This window comes from Coregonus lavaretus (assembly GCF_964263955.1).
Source record: "Coregonus lavaretus genome assembly, chromosome: 22".
Classification (NCBI taxonomy): domain Eukaryota; kingdom Metazoa; phylum Chordata; class Actinopteri; order Salmoniformes; family Salmonidae; genus Coregonus; species Coregonus lavaretus.
The window spans coordinates 32,522,922-32,538,795 of record NC_140009.1 but is presented as its reverse complement, the minus strand read 5'-3'; the positions used below and the strand labels follow the sequence as shown (position 1 = coordinate 32,538,795).

At 41.4% G+C, this 15,874-nt stretch overlaps 1 protein-coding gene across 1 annotated transcript in view; it reads right to left on the bottom strand.

Moving 5' to 3' along the window:
* Window positions 1-293: 293 nt before the first annotated feature.
* The window catches only part of LOC311150071 (nuclear factor of activated T-cells, cytoplasmic 2-like), a gene marked incomplete at both ends in the record, with an annotated part of 49,635 nt that continues 34,054 nt past the window's right edge, over window positions 294-15,874 (bottom strand). The window contains 4 exons of the mRNA XM_084187337.1: window positions 294-349; window positions 13,726-14,469; window positions 14,726-14,858; window positions 15,099-15,154. Of these exons, the coding sequence (XP_084043463.1) occupies window positions 294-349; window positions 13,726-14,469; window positions 14,726-14,858; window positions 15,099-15,154 (989 nt within the window). The remainder of the gene's footprint in view (window positions 350-13,725; window positions 14,470-14,725; window positions 14,859-15,098; window positions 15,155-15,874) is intronic.

Genomic DNA, 15,874 nt, shown 5'->3' with positions numbered 1-15,874 from the left:
TCACCCTCTTATACATTACACCAAAAAAACAAGGCACAATCTAGTTTCTGATGACCCTAAAAACTAAGAAGATTGTCTTTGGTAGAACGTTCTTTGGCATTGGATAAAAGGCACTGGATTTTTAGCTGAGAAACAGTTATTTGAAGGAAAGGGACTGAACAGCCACACTGCTGGTAGCTGATAGCTGGCGTTGACAGTTGATATGGAGATGGGCAGTTGGGAACACAGGGAAGAAGAAGTTTCCTTGGCGACACAGAGCGAGCTGCAGCTGTCCACGTCCTGTTTCCTGTCGTCTATGTCTGACCTCTGGCCTGCACGCCAGTCAGATCCTTCCTTATGATCTCGTTTACTACAGGGAGGAGAAGAGAAACAAGTACAGGGTGTTAGTTAGTCAGAGTATAAAAGGTATTTGATGTAATACTGTACTGTCAGCTGTTCTTCCCAGGCAGCATTTCACAGCTCCAGAGGGCAATTTTCACTTATAATAATAATAATATGCCATTTAGCAGACGCTTTTATCCAAAGCGACTTACAGTCATGCGTGCATACATTTTTGTGTATGGGTGGTCCCGGGGATCGAACCCACTACCTTGGCGTTACAAGCGCCGTGCTCTACCAGCTGAGCTACAGAGGACCACTTCTCTTACAACAAATGCTTACAAAGGTATATTACGTCGTAGAAAAGGGCATAACATCTTGACAAAAACATACTGATCCTACAGTAAAACATCACCAAGTGAAACAATACCAAGAACTACTGATTACTCTGTTTCCAGGTTGGCTGTAGCAGTGATAACAGAAGATGCCACAACAGTTCATGAGCTGCATTGGCACAGAGTGTCCACTAGGAGGAGACCCTCATTGTTCCATTCTACCACTCTTTTTATTCCCCATTACTTCCTGTTGTTCTGCTGACAGCCAGGTGACACACAACACAGTAAACTTTCACAGCTTCAGCGTTCTAAAAATAGACTCAGTCAAGGTGTGTGGAGATATGTGTGGAGTGCTTACACACGCACCACGTCGTGTATAAGGTGGGGGAAACACATTTTACACACATTGTGATGTGATGAAATCTGTCCAAAGTTAATGTCTGGGAGCTCTGTGATGAGGGTAAATAAATATGTATTAAATACAGATGACCATCATTAAAGGCCCAGTGCAGTCAAAAACATGATTTTCCTGTGTTTTATATATATTTCCACAAAGTTTAGTGATAATGTCATTTTAGTGTAGGAGCTGTTTGAATTTCAACCTGTTTTGGTTGGATGGAGTTTTGTCACCAGGCGGTAAATTAGTTAATAGACCAATAAGAAAGAGAGTTCCAAACCTCTCTTGCAATAACAGCTACTGTAGTTTTCAGTTTTCCCCTCCCCACTCAAGACCACTCCCAGACAATTCTAGAACAATTCTTGCTTGAGAAATTGCTCTTTGCTAAGAAGCTATTTTTGTTTCTTTTTGACAATTTTATTTGAAAACAATCATAGTAAAGTACTTAATTGTTACCCAGAAATGATTTGATATTGAGATAAAAACAGCTGCATTGGACCTTTAAGTAATTCAGATATATTACTATTTGAAAAAGTCTACAAACATTGATTGTAAGGTTTCTCATTTAGCTTTACATGATCAGTTTGTATGGGGACCATTACAACATATTTATAGGCCTATCGTGAAATATAAAAAATTATGCCTATACTGTGGCTATTCTAGCAAGGTGTCAAACTGAATAATAGTGTCAGATTGCTACTGTAGCCGTAGCTTACACTACAACAGTATTTGATCACACTTTGATTCACATTGACAATAGGGAAACCTGTAGTAAGCTCAGAGGAATGTCCAGCATGATGAGAATGTACTCTGTCCAGATAGGCCACATCCTCCGTACTGCAGTCTGTCTGTCTTTATCAGTAACTAACAGCTCCAACAGGCCTGGAAGCACACTGTGTATACTGGCACTATGACATAAGAGCCTGGTGCCATGGCTTCTTGTTGTGACTTTTAGGGAACATTTTAAGGCATGCCCAAAATGGAGGAATAATAATGTGAAATTGGTTGACAATGACATCAACTGAGTCAAAATGCCTTTTATTCTAGTAGATCCTTGATTTTAAAAGCTAACCACATTCATGTTTATGTGTGGTATACTATAGCAAAAATGTTTGAACATTCACAGGGAGGTTGGGTCTCAATTAATACAGTAGTTTCACTGATATGAAGCATCCTAAAAAAAAACTTTTCACTTAAAAGGGATGAATGAGGTAACATAATAAGCAGCACCATGTTCTGTATTGTTTTAGAGTCGGGTTTAGGGGAACTCAATATCCAACAGGCTTTTAGGAGGCCTTTTTAAAGCCTATATAGTGGGATAAGGGAAAGGGTGCTGCCATTAAACAGCAAGTTAAGCGAAAACAGACACCGTCAACCAACCCACACAGACACACTCATCCCTGGCTGAGCAGTGGTGTGTACCAAAGTAACTCCCTCAGAGACTCACAACAGCCCTCACCCTAACTAATACTCAGTGAAACTGGTTGCAAAGTATCCACTAATACTGGCACCCTGTTTGTGTAGTTACAGTTGAGATAAAACAGGTACAGTTAAGATAAAACATGATTCTGTAGTTTTCAATAACATTCTCATGTTATTGCAAGTCACTGAGTTATCTATCAGAGATGCATTTTTTGCCTGACAAACAATTCAGAAGCTGATCTAAAACAGCTTGCCAGCAGAGCAAACTGTAGCCCCACTTCTATCATTAAAAGTAGCTGCTAGTCTATCCTCCTTCCACTCCTCTCAACTCCTTCTGTCTCTGATCATCTGAAAGAGAAAATAAACCATAGCTGTTTACAGCAGCTCAACACTAAGCACACTTTATGGAGCAGAGCAGAGCTGCATCTGAAACAGGGAGGGAGGGCAAACCAACTAGAGCAGCCAAACCAGCCCGGTTGCTCCAGCTCTCTCTGCTGTCGTCAGAACCTCAACGTCCATGTTTATTTGATCCTCTAGTGGAATTCCCTTTGACACCTAATGCCTTAAAGAAACGTTCATCTCCCCAACGGTGCCACAGGATTTTCCTGAGTATAAAAAAGATGGCTTAGAGAGGCAAGTGGTGCTCCAGAGCAAGGCATGCTGGGCAGTTATACAGTAGAGAGCTTTAACTGAGCCTCGTGAAGGGTTGGCACGGCCTGGCCATTTGAGGCTGGCCCAGGGAACACTCAGACTTGACCATACAATAGGTGAGTGTCTGGCTTTAGAGTCCTGTACCAATAAACATGTTTGTTTACCAACCAGGGGTGGGAGAGAGACACACGCAGTACAGTAGCTGACTCAGTCACTTCACACTGCCTCCTATGAGGTGGTGGTGGTGGTGTGTGAGTGAGTGAGTGAGTGAGTGAGTGAGTGAGTGAGTGAGTGAGTGAGTGAGTGAGTGGGAAAAAAAGGGAAATTCTCAGAATACAGTACGCTATAACCCAGTTTAGTTTCTTAACTCTGGTTCTCTGTGTGGGCATGTTGCTATTGTTGTCGTTGATCTGCTCGCTCCTTAGTGGGACGTAAGTGACCTGAAACGAATGTGTGTTCACCAGGCTGTTATTGTGTGCTTTATCTTTGAACAGTAGCTCGCTCTCTCCTTTCAGCTGCTGGAATATTTTCACCTGCTCCGCTGCCTCTGTGGTTAATTCCAGTCAGTTTCACTACAACAACAGCATGAGGAGGCATGGAAAGATGCAGGTACAAGAGTGTATCCCGACTCCCATCCTTCACAAGTAAATCACTTTCTAAGTTGTAGACAGCACCTTCACAGTATAAGACAGTGTAAGCCTTTATCTCGGTCACACCACAGAGATTACCAAGATGATACAGTTCTATAATCGAAACCACAGAATCATGACACTCCAGAGTTTAAACCTTTTCGAAATGAGCAAGGTGTGAAAGAGACATCTGAGTGACTCATTTGAGAATCTTATTTCTCTGAAAACGTCTTTGTGAGGTTCAAATAAATGAATGTTTAGGGCATAAACCACACCTTGACATCTAAGTAGTGAAAGACAATGGGACTTTTTGCACTCTCCATCTTCCTGTGCTTTGTTTGTAGAAAGGGTTTGAAGGTGGAGCGGGGGTGGCCCCTAGGTTATGTGTACAGCTACAGTACGTAACTACAAGTGGCACTGGGTGGGTGAATTCACACCCTACAACTGAAGGATGTGTTTGAGAAAAAGTATTCTACTGATGCTCTCTCAAAACTGCACCTATAGCCAACACACTATCACAGATTATCGTGAAATACAGTAGACACAAATGACTTATTCAAAAGTCTTGACAGGCATGCAAAAAAAATACAAGTGTCCACCACACGATTTTCTAAATAACAAAATGTTTGTGTCCACCACACAGTTTTCTTCTTCATAATGCATTCGTGTCCAGTACACGATTTTCTTCATAACGAATTCCAATTTGTTGTGGCTAAAGTTAGCTAGGTTAGCTAAGTGGCTAACGTTAGCTAGGCTAGGGGTTAAGGGTTAGGAGCTAAGGTTATGGGTTAAGGTTAGATTTAGGGGTTAAGGTTAGGGTTAGGTAACATGCTAGCTAAGTAGTTAAAAATTAGAAATAAGCTAAACCTGAGATATGGCTTCATCCACCTGGCAAAACTCATCTTGACCTTCCAGAATACAACACACACGTTTTCTACTGCCAAGTAGGCTCAAAACTTATTCGATAAGCACATCAAGTCCAACACACAAGGGGAAGAGGTGACAGATCTAGGCTAACCCCAATTTGGCTGGCTCAATATTCAGGTATGCTATCCACGCACAATCACACAGCCTAGCCTATGGCTATGATGCTGCCCTCAGCATAAGACAATGACGAGAAAACCCTCTCAATTGGGTAAAAGGAACACTATTATTTTTCTTGCTGAACATTGGACTTCGTTATTATTATATTGCCTATGTTCCTGGACATTTAGACATTGATGACTCCATGCCAATTAATGAAAAATTGACAATATATTGAAGTGCCATACATTGAAGTGCCATACAGACTGGGGTTGCTTCCTTACGGGGCAACAGCACATTGCATCCCTATGGGCTAAACTGTTCAAGATAGATGGCCAGTCCCATATGGGCTTCCACACAATTCCTTTTTGCTAGTTTTTTTTTCTTCTCCCCTATGTTTAAGGTAATTTAGAGCATATTGCTAATAATAGTGAGGATATCTGACTGTTTAGGCTTGCATTTCTGTTGCTATATTTAGTCCCCAAAAAATCTTCATTACCCACCCTAATTTATCAAGTCTGCAAACTCAAATGTAAAGGTCTGAAGGAGTAAATGATTAGTTATTTTATCTTTTATTTAATTTACTTTTTACAATACCTTAAGACCCCCCAAAATATATGCTTTTAAGAAATGTAATAGATAAGGGGAGGGAAGGGGGAATGACCATTTGCATTTCTAGTTATAGCCTAATGTTAGCTAGCTAACATTTAAACTAGCTAGTTGGTTAACTTTAGCAACCTGTAGATTCATGCAGGGTAGTAACGTTACAGTATAAGTTGGGATTATGGTTCATTGTTTAGCTAGCTAGCTACCTATATGTCTAAACAAAAGACTCCAATATGCAAGTAACCATTTCAATGTACCGTTTACACCTTCTGTATCCTGTGCATGTGACAAATACATTTTGATATAGTGTGTTTACCAGAGACGGTAATGTGAAGAACAACATGACCTGCACCAAAGTCAAATTAGGATATAATGTTAGGCCAACGAGACAGATTCTAAAATTCTCAGGTAGAAAACCCTGCTTTTATTTCAAAACACTCACAACCATAAGCTATTTTCTATAATTAGCTCGCAATTAACTTGTAAATAATGATCTTGTTGTGAGTTTACTTTCCTGTAATAATGAATACAAATTAGCTAAAGTTAAGACGTTGTCAGCTATATGATATGGTCATTATTTTAACTGGCTAGCCAGTTAACTTAACGTTTGTTAGCTCGCTAACAAGCTAGAAACTAACCAAAACATTGTTTAGAAAGTTGCTTTTAGTTGCCTGGTTTGCTAGATTGACACATACTAAATTCATTTTTAAAAGGATGGGTTTATTGTTGTTAAAATACACCAGTTATGCTATTTTGGAACACCAGGCAGCTGATGTCATGCAGCCTGTCGTTTTTGTGATTATACTTTTTCATAACGACAATGACAAGTTTGATGTCGGACGACAATAGAATGTTCATGATGTCACTGCGACAACTGTATACAGACATGTCAAAAGACGTACAGTTGAAGTCGGAAGTTTACATACACCTTAGCCAAATACATTTAAACTATGTTTTTCACAATTCCTGACATTTAATCCTAGTAAAAATTCCCTGTCTTAGGTCAGTTAGGATCACCACTTTATTTTAAGAATGTGAATGTCAAAATAATAGTAGAGAGCTTTTATTTCTTTCATCACATTCCCAGTGGGTCAGAAGTTTACATACACTCAATTAGTATTTGGTAGCATTGCCTTTAAATTGTTTAACTTGGGACTTGTGGAGGTCTACAATTGTTTTTTCTGAGGTCTTGGCTGATTTCTCTTGATTTTCCTATGATGTCAAGCAAATAGCCACTGAGTTTGAAGGTAGGCCTTGAAATACATCCACACCTCCAATTGACTCAGATTATGTCAATTAGCCTATCAGAAGCTTCTAAAGCCATGACATCATTTTCTGGAATTTTCCAAGCTGTTCAAAGGCACAGTCAACTTAGTGTATGTAAACTTCTGACCCACTGGAATTGTGATACAGTGAATTATAAGTGAAATAATCTGTCTGTAAACAATTGTTGGAAAAATTACTTGTGTCATACACAAAGTAGATGTCCTTACAGACTTGCCAAAACGATCGTTTGTTAACAAGAAATTTGTGAAGTGGTTGAAAAACAAGTTTTAATGACTCCAACCTAAGTGTATGTAGACTTCCGATTGAACTAAATTAATTCATAATGATCAATACAAATTTGGTAGATGACCCCCGGATTCTATGGGATGCCGCCAAAGATTAAAAAAACAATGCAACTGCATTTGCATCTGGGTTGAATAAATAACAATTAAAGAAGATTGCAGAATTGGAAATGTTTTTAACCGTGTTAGAACGTTCTCAACAAACTATTTTCAGACCAAGTAGCTATAACTCTTTCCAAAGTCAAGACAGAATTTAGTTTATTGATAAGACAGAGAGAAGAATTTGCCATCCTTCGAGTAAGACTCAACCATTACTTCTATGGTAATTGTCCCAGTCGTTTACTGGCCAACAAGCTAAGCTGTAAAGATCAATTAGCTGATATAGCAACTATTGAAAAAGGTAAGGATGCCACCCAGTGTTCTCACTATCACCCCCTACCTTTGATAAACACAGACATTAAACTGTTTCCCAAAATGTTGTCGTCCTGTCTCGAGACTTACCCAAATTGATCCACACGGACCAAAGCAGGTTTGTTAAAAAGCATTTATCCTCGCATAACCGTTGACTATTACATATCACAGATGCTTCATCAGAAACAACAGCTCCTTGGGCTGTTTTATCTCTCGATGCAGAAAAAGCTTTTGATAGATTAGAATGGACATACTGTATCTCTGGTCTGGAACATATGGAAATTGGCTCCAATTTCATTAATATGATTAAAATACTATATGCCAATCCCTCAACCATAGTTGTAACAGGCAATATCTGCTCTGCTCCATTCAGAATCACTAGAAGCAGCAGACAAGGAGATCCAATTTCACCTATGCTATTCTTATTATCGATGGAACCTCTGGTGCAGGAAATTTGTCAATCGAAGGAAATAACACAAATTATCTCATATCATTATACGTAGACAATATTTTACTATATCTAGACAATGTATCTCAATAGCTCCCAAACGCATTGAAGATCATAGATAAATTCAGTTTCCTCTCAAGTTATAAAATGTATCTAACCAAATCAGCACTACTGTCTCTCAAAACCCAGATGGAGGACTTCATCCCAATCGTTTCCCATTTTAAATATTTGGGAGTAGATCTACTTCTTTAGATAAAACCATTGACAGAAACTTTAACAGAACGCTTAAATTAATTCAATGTGACCTCAGTAGATGGAATAATATCCCAGTTGCTTTAACCAGCAGAATATCTATTGTCAAAATGAATATATTGCCACGGCTGAATTTCTGTAGTTCAATGCTTCCCATGGCTCCCCCTTCCGGCTATTGGGATAAGATTCATAGTGCGTTTTCAAAATGTATATGACAAGGTAAATGATCCTGGATAAAATGTATACATTTACAAAGAGGGAAAGTCATAGGAGGACTATCCGTACCAAACTTTAAATTGTATTTCCAGGCTCTAGCATTTCGCCCCATCCTAAATTGGTTTAGACATGATTATTCTGCCCCCTGGCTGAGTATAGAGAGACATATGGTGTCTCCTATTGCCCTGGAAGAGGTGGTCTTCACTGATATATCCCTTAAACAATGTAAACTATGCGTTGGTCCTATTATTACTCACACAATTTCTATTTGGCACAAAATTGAAAAACAATGTAACTAGGAATCAAAATGGCATGCACATACTCCAATATTACACAATAATGCCTTGTGATCTGGAGGGCGGACTTTTGCAACCCCCTCAATGGTCCAAATGTGGAATCCATACCCTTACCGATATTATGGACAGTAATGGTTTGAGAACATTCCAAGATTTGAAAGATACATACACATTACCAGGCAACTCCTTTTATCGATATTTACAATTTAGGTCAGCTATGCTGGCCTATGGAGTCCCTTGGGAAATCCAACTACCTAAACATCCAATGATGGGATTTATAAATAAATTATCTGGGGCTCCCTAAAGGACAACTTTTGTAAAGCTCATATTCTGAGCTAGCCATTAAAGTATGGTCCACAGATGTAATTGAATCTGAACCACGCTTTAACTGGAACAGAATATGGAAAAAAATTACTTCATGCATCCTGTAATCTGAACCATCAATTTATACATTATAAGTTTGTTCACAGACTGTATTTAACACCAAGTAAACGTTTTACGATGAAAAGCATGGTTTCCGGGTGGGCAGGGAGGATGCGGGTGGGTGGATTGGGACTGTCACGACTTCCACCAAGGCTACCCCCCCTCCTGGTTTGGGCAGGCTTCGGCGTTCGTCGTCACCGGAGTACTAGCTACTGCCGATCCCATTCTCATCACTCCACTTGTCATTTCTTGTCAATCACACACACCTGGTGCTCATTCCCCTAATTAGTATGTGTATAAGTGTTCCCTCTGTTCCCCTTGTCTTTGTGAGTGATTGTTTGTTGTGAGAGCGTGTAGCTCGGTTGAGCTACTATTCTTAGTGTTTATGCCAAGGTGGATGTTTACCCTTGTTAGTTTCGTTTTGACGCTTGGAGGGTTTGATTTATGTAAACGGAATAAACTCTGGACTTCGGTATTTTACCTCCTGCGCCTGACTCCTTCCTTCACACCTCGTCACAGAATCACTCACCCGCTGAATGGAGTCAGCAGGAGAAGACCGCATGCCTGGAGTTGTGGCAAGGGTCCAGGAGCACTCCTCGATGCTGGCCAGCTTGGGGGAAGCGATGTGGAACGAGGGTGGTACCGCGTTGGAGGACTACGGGGAGTTTGCTCGCCTCTTTTGGGCAGTTTTTGATCACCCGCCTGAGGGTCGAGAGGTGGGCGAAAGACTGGTTCATCTGAGGCAGGGGACGAGGACCGCTCAGGACTACGCGCTGGAGTTCTGGCCGCTGGCAGCGGGGTCCGGGTGGAACGAGCGGGACCTGATCAACCATTTCCGGTGCCACCTAAGGGAGGACGTCCGACGGGAGCTAGCCTGCCGGGATGCCATGCTATCGTTCTCCCAACTGGTGGACATGGCCATCCGGCTGGACAATCTGCTAGCAGCCAGAGGACGTCCTGGTAGGGGTCTGCCTGTTCCCACTCTGGACGACTCTGACCCCAAGCAGATGGAACTGGGGGGAGCCACCGGTCGAGAGAGCGCAGGAGGACAGCGACAGTGCCACTCTGGTGGCACGAAGGGACAATCCACCTCACGTCGCAGTCAACGTTCTTTTGGGTCTAGAGGCGGTAGGCAGGGTACTCACGCATCACCCCAGGTAACGAACACCCAAACGTGTTCAGAGCCCTTTGCGGCGCACTGTACTTTATCTATCTCCTTTCCAGATCACCTGAGGCCGTTTGGACGTACTGCCAAGTTCTCTAAAACGACGTTGGAGGCGGCTTTTGATAGAGAAATTAACATGAAAAGATCTGGCAACAGCTCTGGTGGACATTCCTGCAGTCAGCATGCCAATTGCATGCTCCCTCAATCGAAGGAAATAGCACCAATCTGTGGCATTGTGTTGCAACAAAATCTGTGTCCCCAGCACAAGGTGCACCTGTGTAATGATCATGCTGTTTAGTCAGCTTCTTGATATGCCACACCTGTCAGGTGGATGGATTATCTTGGCAAAGGATAAATGCTCACTAAGAGGGATGTAAACAAATGTGTGCACAAAATGTGAGATAAATAAAGTTTTTGTGTGTATGGTAAAGTATTCTGTGCTGATAAAGTATTCCTTCTAACCCCCCCCCCCCCAAATTGTAAAGTGGTTATCCCACTGGCTATAGGGTGAACGCACCAATTTGTGAGTCGCTCTGGCTAAGAGTGTCTGCTAAATGACGTTAATGTGCCCTTGAGCAAGGCACTTAACCCTAATTGCTCCTGTAAGTCGCTCTGGTTAAGAGCGTCTGCTAAATGACTAAAATGTAAATGTAAAAATGTATGGAACATTTCTGGGAACTTTTATTTCAGCTCATCTGACGTTGTTTCAAAGGTACAAATTCAATATATTTGTCTATGTTGAAAATTCGTTACCATGATGACATAATCCTGTGGTTAAAATTTCACACTCAAAACAACAGTTTACGTAGACTTTTTCAAATCCAGTGTATTTCCCACATAGATTCCACATCACAATACGTTGACAAATTACGTTGAAACAACATCGATTTACCAGTTTGTATGTTTAATGAGATTTTTAGGGAGATGGTGAATTGTTCTAGTAGCTACCAGAATAAAAGTCCAGAATAGAGGGAAGACATTAGAGAGAGAGATCTTGGTAGGGAGCTCTCAGATCAACACCTTGTAATAGGGAGGAGCAAACACAATCCACCTCTCCCAGTTACTCTGTGTTGAATCAGAAACAGTAAACGGTGTTGCTGTTTACCGAGGGAAACCCTGTTAGGCCATCTAAAACAAAATTCAACTCGTCCACTGCTGGCCCCTATTCTCAGTTACATTTTTTCCATCCGAACTCAGCCCTTTCCTTTTTCCTGCTGCTGCTGCCTCCCGACTCCCACCCTTAGCGCTATCTTATGGAGATCAGACCGGATTTTCTGGAGGAGAGCAGCTGCAAATAGGATTTTCTTGTGCCAGGTTGGCAGAATCTTGGGCCAAGGATGGAAAAAAGCAAATCCTCCAGTGGGTTCCCCACAGAATTGAGGGGTGTGGGGCCAAGGGAAACCCCAGCCAAGTATAACAAACAAAGAGGCTTTCCTGGGCTCTCTGAAGCAGCCCATTCCACTGTTTGACAATGGTTGCCATGGAACTTGTTTTTCAGATCATAACAGTGTCAACCCATCCAGGCGGTCGGTCCAGAGAGCTGGCTGCTTAATTTTGTCATTTTCTTCTGTGTCAATTTAAAAAAATATATAAATCAGAAGTCTTATTTCCTGGTGTGTGGTGATGCCAGAGAAATCCCCCTCTCTCTCTCTTACTGGGTTGTGCTGAACTGAACAACAGGATGATCCTTCAAACCACAGATCACCAGGGTTACAACACTTCCACATGGTCTGGGACATGACCTGTCACTGACGAGGACTAGCTACCTCCCAAACCAAAGAGTGGTTTAAAGGGACAAAATTATCAGGTCTGGCGATCACACTGCAACAACATGTAGTATGGATGTGGTCTGTTATTCTGATCTCACAGGGTAATAATGGGGCTGACATGGGTAAGTATAAATATATGATTCATAATCCATGTTATTTCCACCTTGAGTGGAAAACTTAAGAGGGACATACGTAACTACATCTCCTGGCCTGGCAACTTGGGAAGGATTGTTGTTAAAGTGCACGTGATTAGTGAAGAATTTATGTTTGTCCATAATTTGAACAGGATTGACCTGTTATGTGAACCAAACTTTCGTTTTATGGTGAAACTATTTCTTTAAAAATATTTTTTCCTAAAGAAACATTGACATCTAATAGTCAAATCATAGTTTAAAAGCAGGTGAGCTGCTTCTAATATTTTTGGCAATTTTCTGGTAGAAAACTGAGCTCGTCAAGCATAACACGTCAACCCTTCTAACCATAGATAGGCTAGGATGTTATTCTTTTAATTTTTTTGTATGCTTGCATTCAATTGTCCCTCCCTGTTGCACACAACAAGCTTCCATTCCCCCTGTCACAACGGGATTAATGGCTGAATTAAAATGAAATTGTCAACCCTGTTACGGTAAACCTTGTTACGGTCAACCCTGTTTCTTTAATTGGCACTTAATTGGCACATACTATAGTATTTTTTTATTTAATAATTTTTTACGCTACAGAGGTTTTGTTTAATTTCAGTGTGCCAGTAGTTTTTAAAGTAGCGGTCACAAGCCAAAGTGGGTCTCAGAAAAGTGTGCACAATTGTGTACAACGTCATCCATTTCATATGATATGGTACAGCCTGAATTTTTTTTACATAAGAAAATGAATATATTCCTGCTATTCGTATATGTTATGAATTCCAATTCATACAATAGGTTACACTTTTGTAAGTGCTTAACAAACGTTTGGACACACCTACTCATTCAAGGGTTTTTCTTTATTTTTACTATTTTCTACATTGTAGAATAATAGTGAAGACATCAAAACTATGAAATAACACATTTGGAATCATGTAGTAACCCAAAAAGTGTTTAACAAATCAAAATATATTTTATATTTGAGATTCTTCAAAGTAGCCACTCTTGGCATTCTCTCAACCAACTTAATGAGGAATGCTTTTCCAACAGTCTTGAAGGAGTTCTAACATATGCTGAGCACTTGTTGGCTGCTTTTCCTTCACTCTGCGGTCCAACTCATCCCAAACCATCTCAATTGGGTTGAGGTCGGGTGATTGAGAAGGTCAGGTCATCTGTCATCAAGGCAAAGGGTGGCTACTTTGAAGAATCTCAAGTATAAAATATATGTTGATTTCTTTAAAACTTTTTGGATTACTACATGATTCCAAATGTGTTATTTCATTATTCATTATAGTAAAAATTAAGAAAAACCCTTGAATGAGTAGGTGTGTCCAAACTTTTGACTGGTAATGTATATATATTTTTTTTATCAAATTACACTACCCAAAAGGCACTCTATTTGTGGAATGACCCGAATACTGTATATGAGATTTAGATTTTTTCACTGGGAATGTTTCACAACACTGACCAGACGGGAAACAGGGCAGAGATTACTACACATGTCTCATCTCACATTCAGGTTACATGTGTTTCAATATTCAACAGCTACATACAATTAATTGGTTACAACCTATGCTGTTGTGATTCAGATAATAAAAATAACATGGATGTTACACTACCATGCATCATTCAAGAGCATTAATTATATTGATGTATAAAAGCCTGGCACTAACTTACACTCACCGTCATCAAGGTACATCTGATCCAGGTTCTCCTCCTTGACTGTGACCCGTCCTCCAGGGAGGCTGGCTCTCTGCTCCTCTCCAGGGGGGCATCTCTGGGCCTCCATCCCACCAGGGGAAGACCTGCCCTTGGGCACCCCCTTGGGCACGTAGGGCTGCTGCTGGATCACCGTGGTGGGGTAATGTTGGGGGGAGTGGGCCGAGATAGGGGAGTGAGCTTGGGCTCCAGACTGCTGAGGGTAGCCATCACAGTAGATGATGTGCTGCTGCTTGTCAGGCTGGAGAGGTGGAGGGTCGCCTCCCCGGAGCAGGTGTTGGTTGGTGGGGGAGAACTGGATGATGGAGGGGTGCTGGCCCTGGCCCCCTCCATGCTGCTGCTGCTGGGCCCCCAGCGGGGACGACTGGGCTGGGGAGCCCGTGTGGACCAGGACGGTGCGGTGTGGGTCAGGCATCACCCCCATCTGCTGGTAGAGCCCTCCAGGACTGCCACTCAGACTCTTGCCCCCACGGGAGTACACAATGGCTGGGCTCTGCTGCTGGAAGCAGGTGTCTGGGACGGGGGTGGGGAGGCCTGAGCGGACCTGCTGGCAGGAGGCCATGCTGGAGACCAGGCCGTTGTCTGGGTGGATGATCCCACGGAACCCAGGGCTGTGGTGGTAGTAGGACTGGGGGGACACACCCAGAATCTGGGTCATGGATAAAGGATAGTCATCCACAGGCTCTGTTTTAATGGACGGGACTGTGGGAGAGATGGAAGACAACAGAGATATGAGTGGGGGTTAAGTTATACTGCTTAAAGTAACTATAATATACTACACCATGCATATATCTTAGTGACATATTACTGACATGGAATAACATATGACTTGATATCATTCCTACATCATTGTATTGCTCTTTCACAGAAGCACCTAAAATAGCACACAGTTCTCTCAGACAGTCACAGTCACATGATGGGTATTGCCTCCTTATTGCTGATGCTTATGGTACCATACCTGCCAGTGGAGTGAATGTGAAGTGCTGTGGCTGGCTGCGCTTCCTCTTTCCGTTGATGACATAGAAGTTCACTTTGGCAGAATGGCAGATCGACAGGTCGCGATAGGAGGGGATCTCAACAAACAGCAGACTCTGCAAAATGACATCATTTTCATTTCATAATAATCTGTCACATTATTAGTATAGATTATATTCAGAGTTTAACCACTGTAGATGTGCAAACAATGAAATTGGTGACAAAGTCTGACATTATTATCATAAAAAAAATAAGAAAAAAATAACAAACAATCCACTCAGTATAATCAGTGCACTGGTTTGACCACTGTTTCAGACATTGAGAAGTGGGACATCTGTAAAAGGACTGATACTTACAGGCTGACATTTATCTTTGTCAACGGTTGCCTCCATCTCCCAAATCTGCTGTCCATCTGCAGGGACAGAGAAGGGAAGAGTTGTTTCAGGTCATATACATAATTCAGGGTGAATTACAACATCATGTTGGACACAGCAAAAACAGGAACACAGTACAGGGAGAGGTTATCTAAAACCAATGGTGAGAAAATGTGTGCCATTGCTACTATGCTTTTGATTAATTGCAAACATGCTAAGTTGCAAACCAATTAAAATTTAATTCTAACCAGTAAGAATGTATATCTCAGATGTATCAGTGTGTTTATAGTGAATTAATGAGCTCTATTGTCTCTTCAGCAGGTTGAGCCTGCGTGGGAGGGGATTCTCCGCTTTGTCTCAGAACACAATGCCTTGTTTCAACCTTCACGTCACTGTCTGCCTGCCACTAACCCATAGGCCATATGATTAACATGCAAGAGGAGTTAGAGGACTCTTTGTGTCACATAGATTATATATCTACTCTCACCACTTCCTCTTTCACCACTCTGCTCAGCTACAGCCAAAGACAGCTACAGATTTATCATGAAGTGAAACCATTACCTGAACCTATATTTACCATAATATATTGTAAGAAATCATACATAAAATCACATATTTACTGTGTGTCTAGTAATATTGGAATTATTTTAGAGGTAAAGAAAAGTTAGATTCTAAAAAGGTACACTGCTGGAGAGCTTTGGCCCAATGGTTGATACGCACTGGTGATCAAAAATAGGCCAAACCTGTCTGGGTATGAA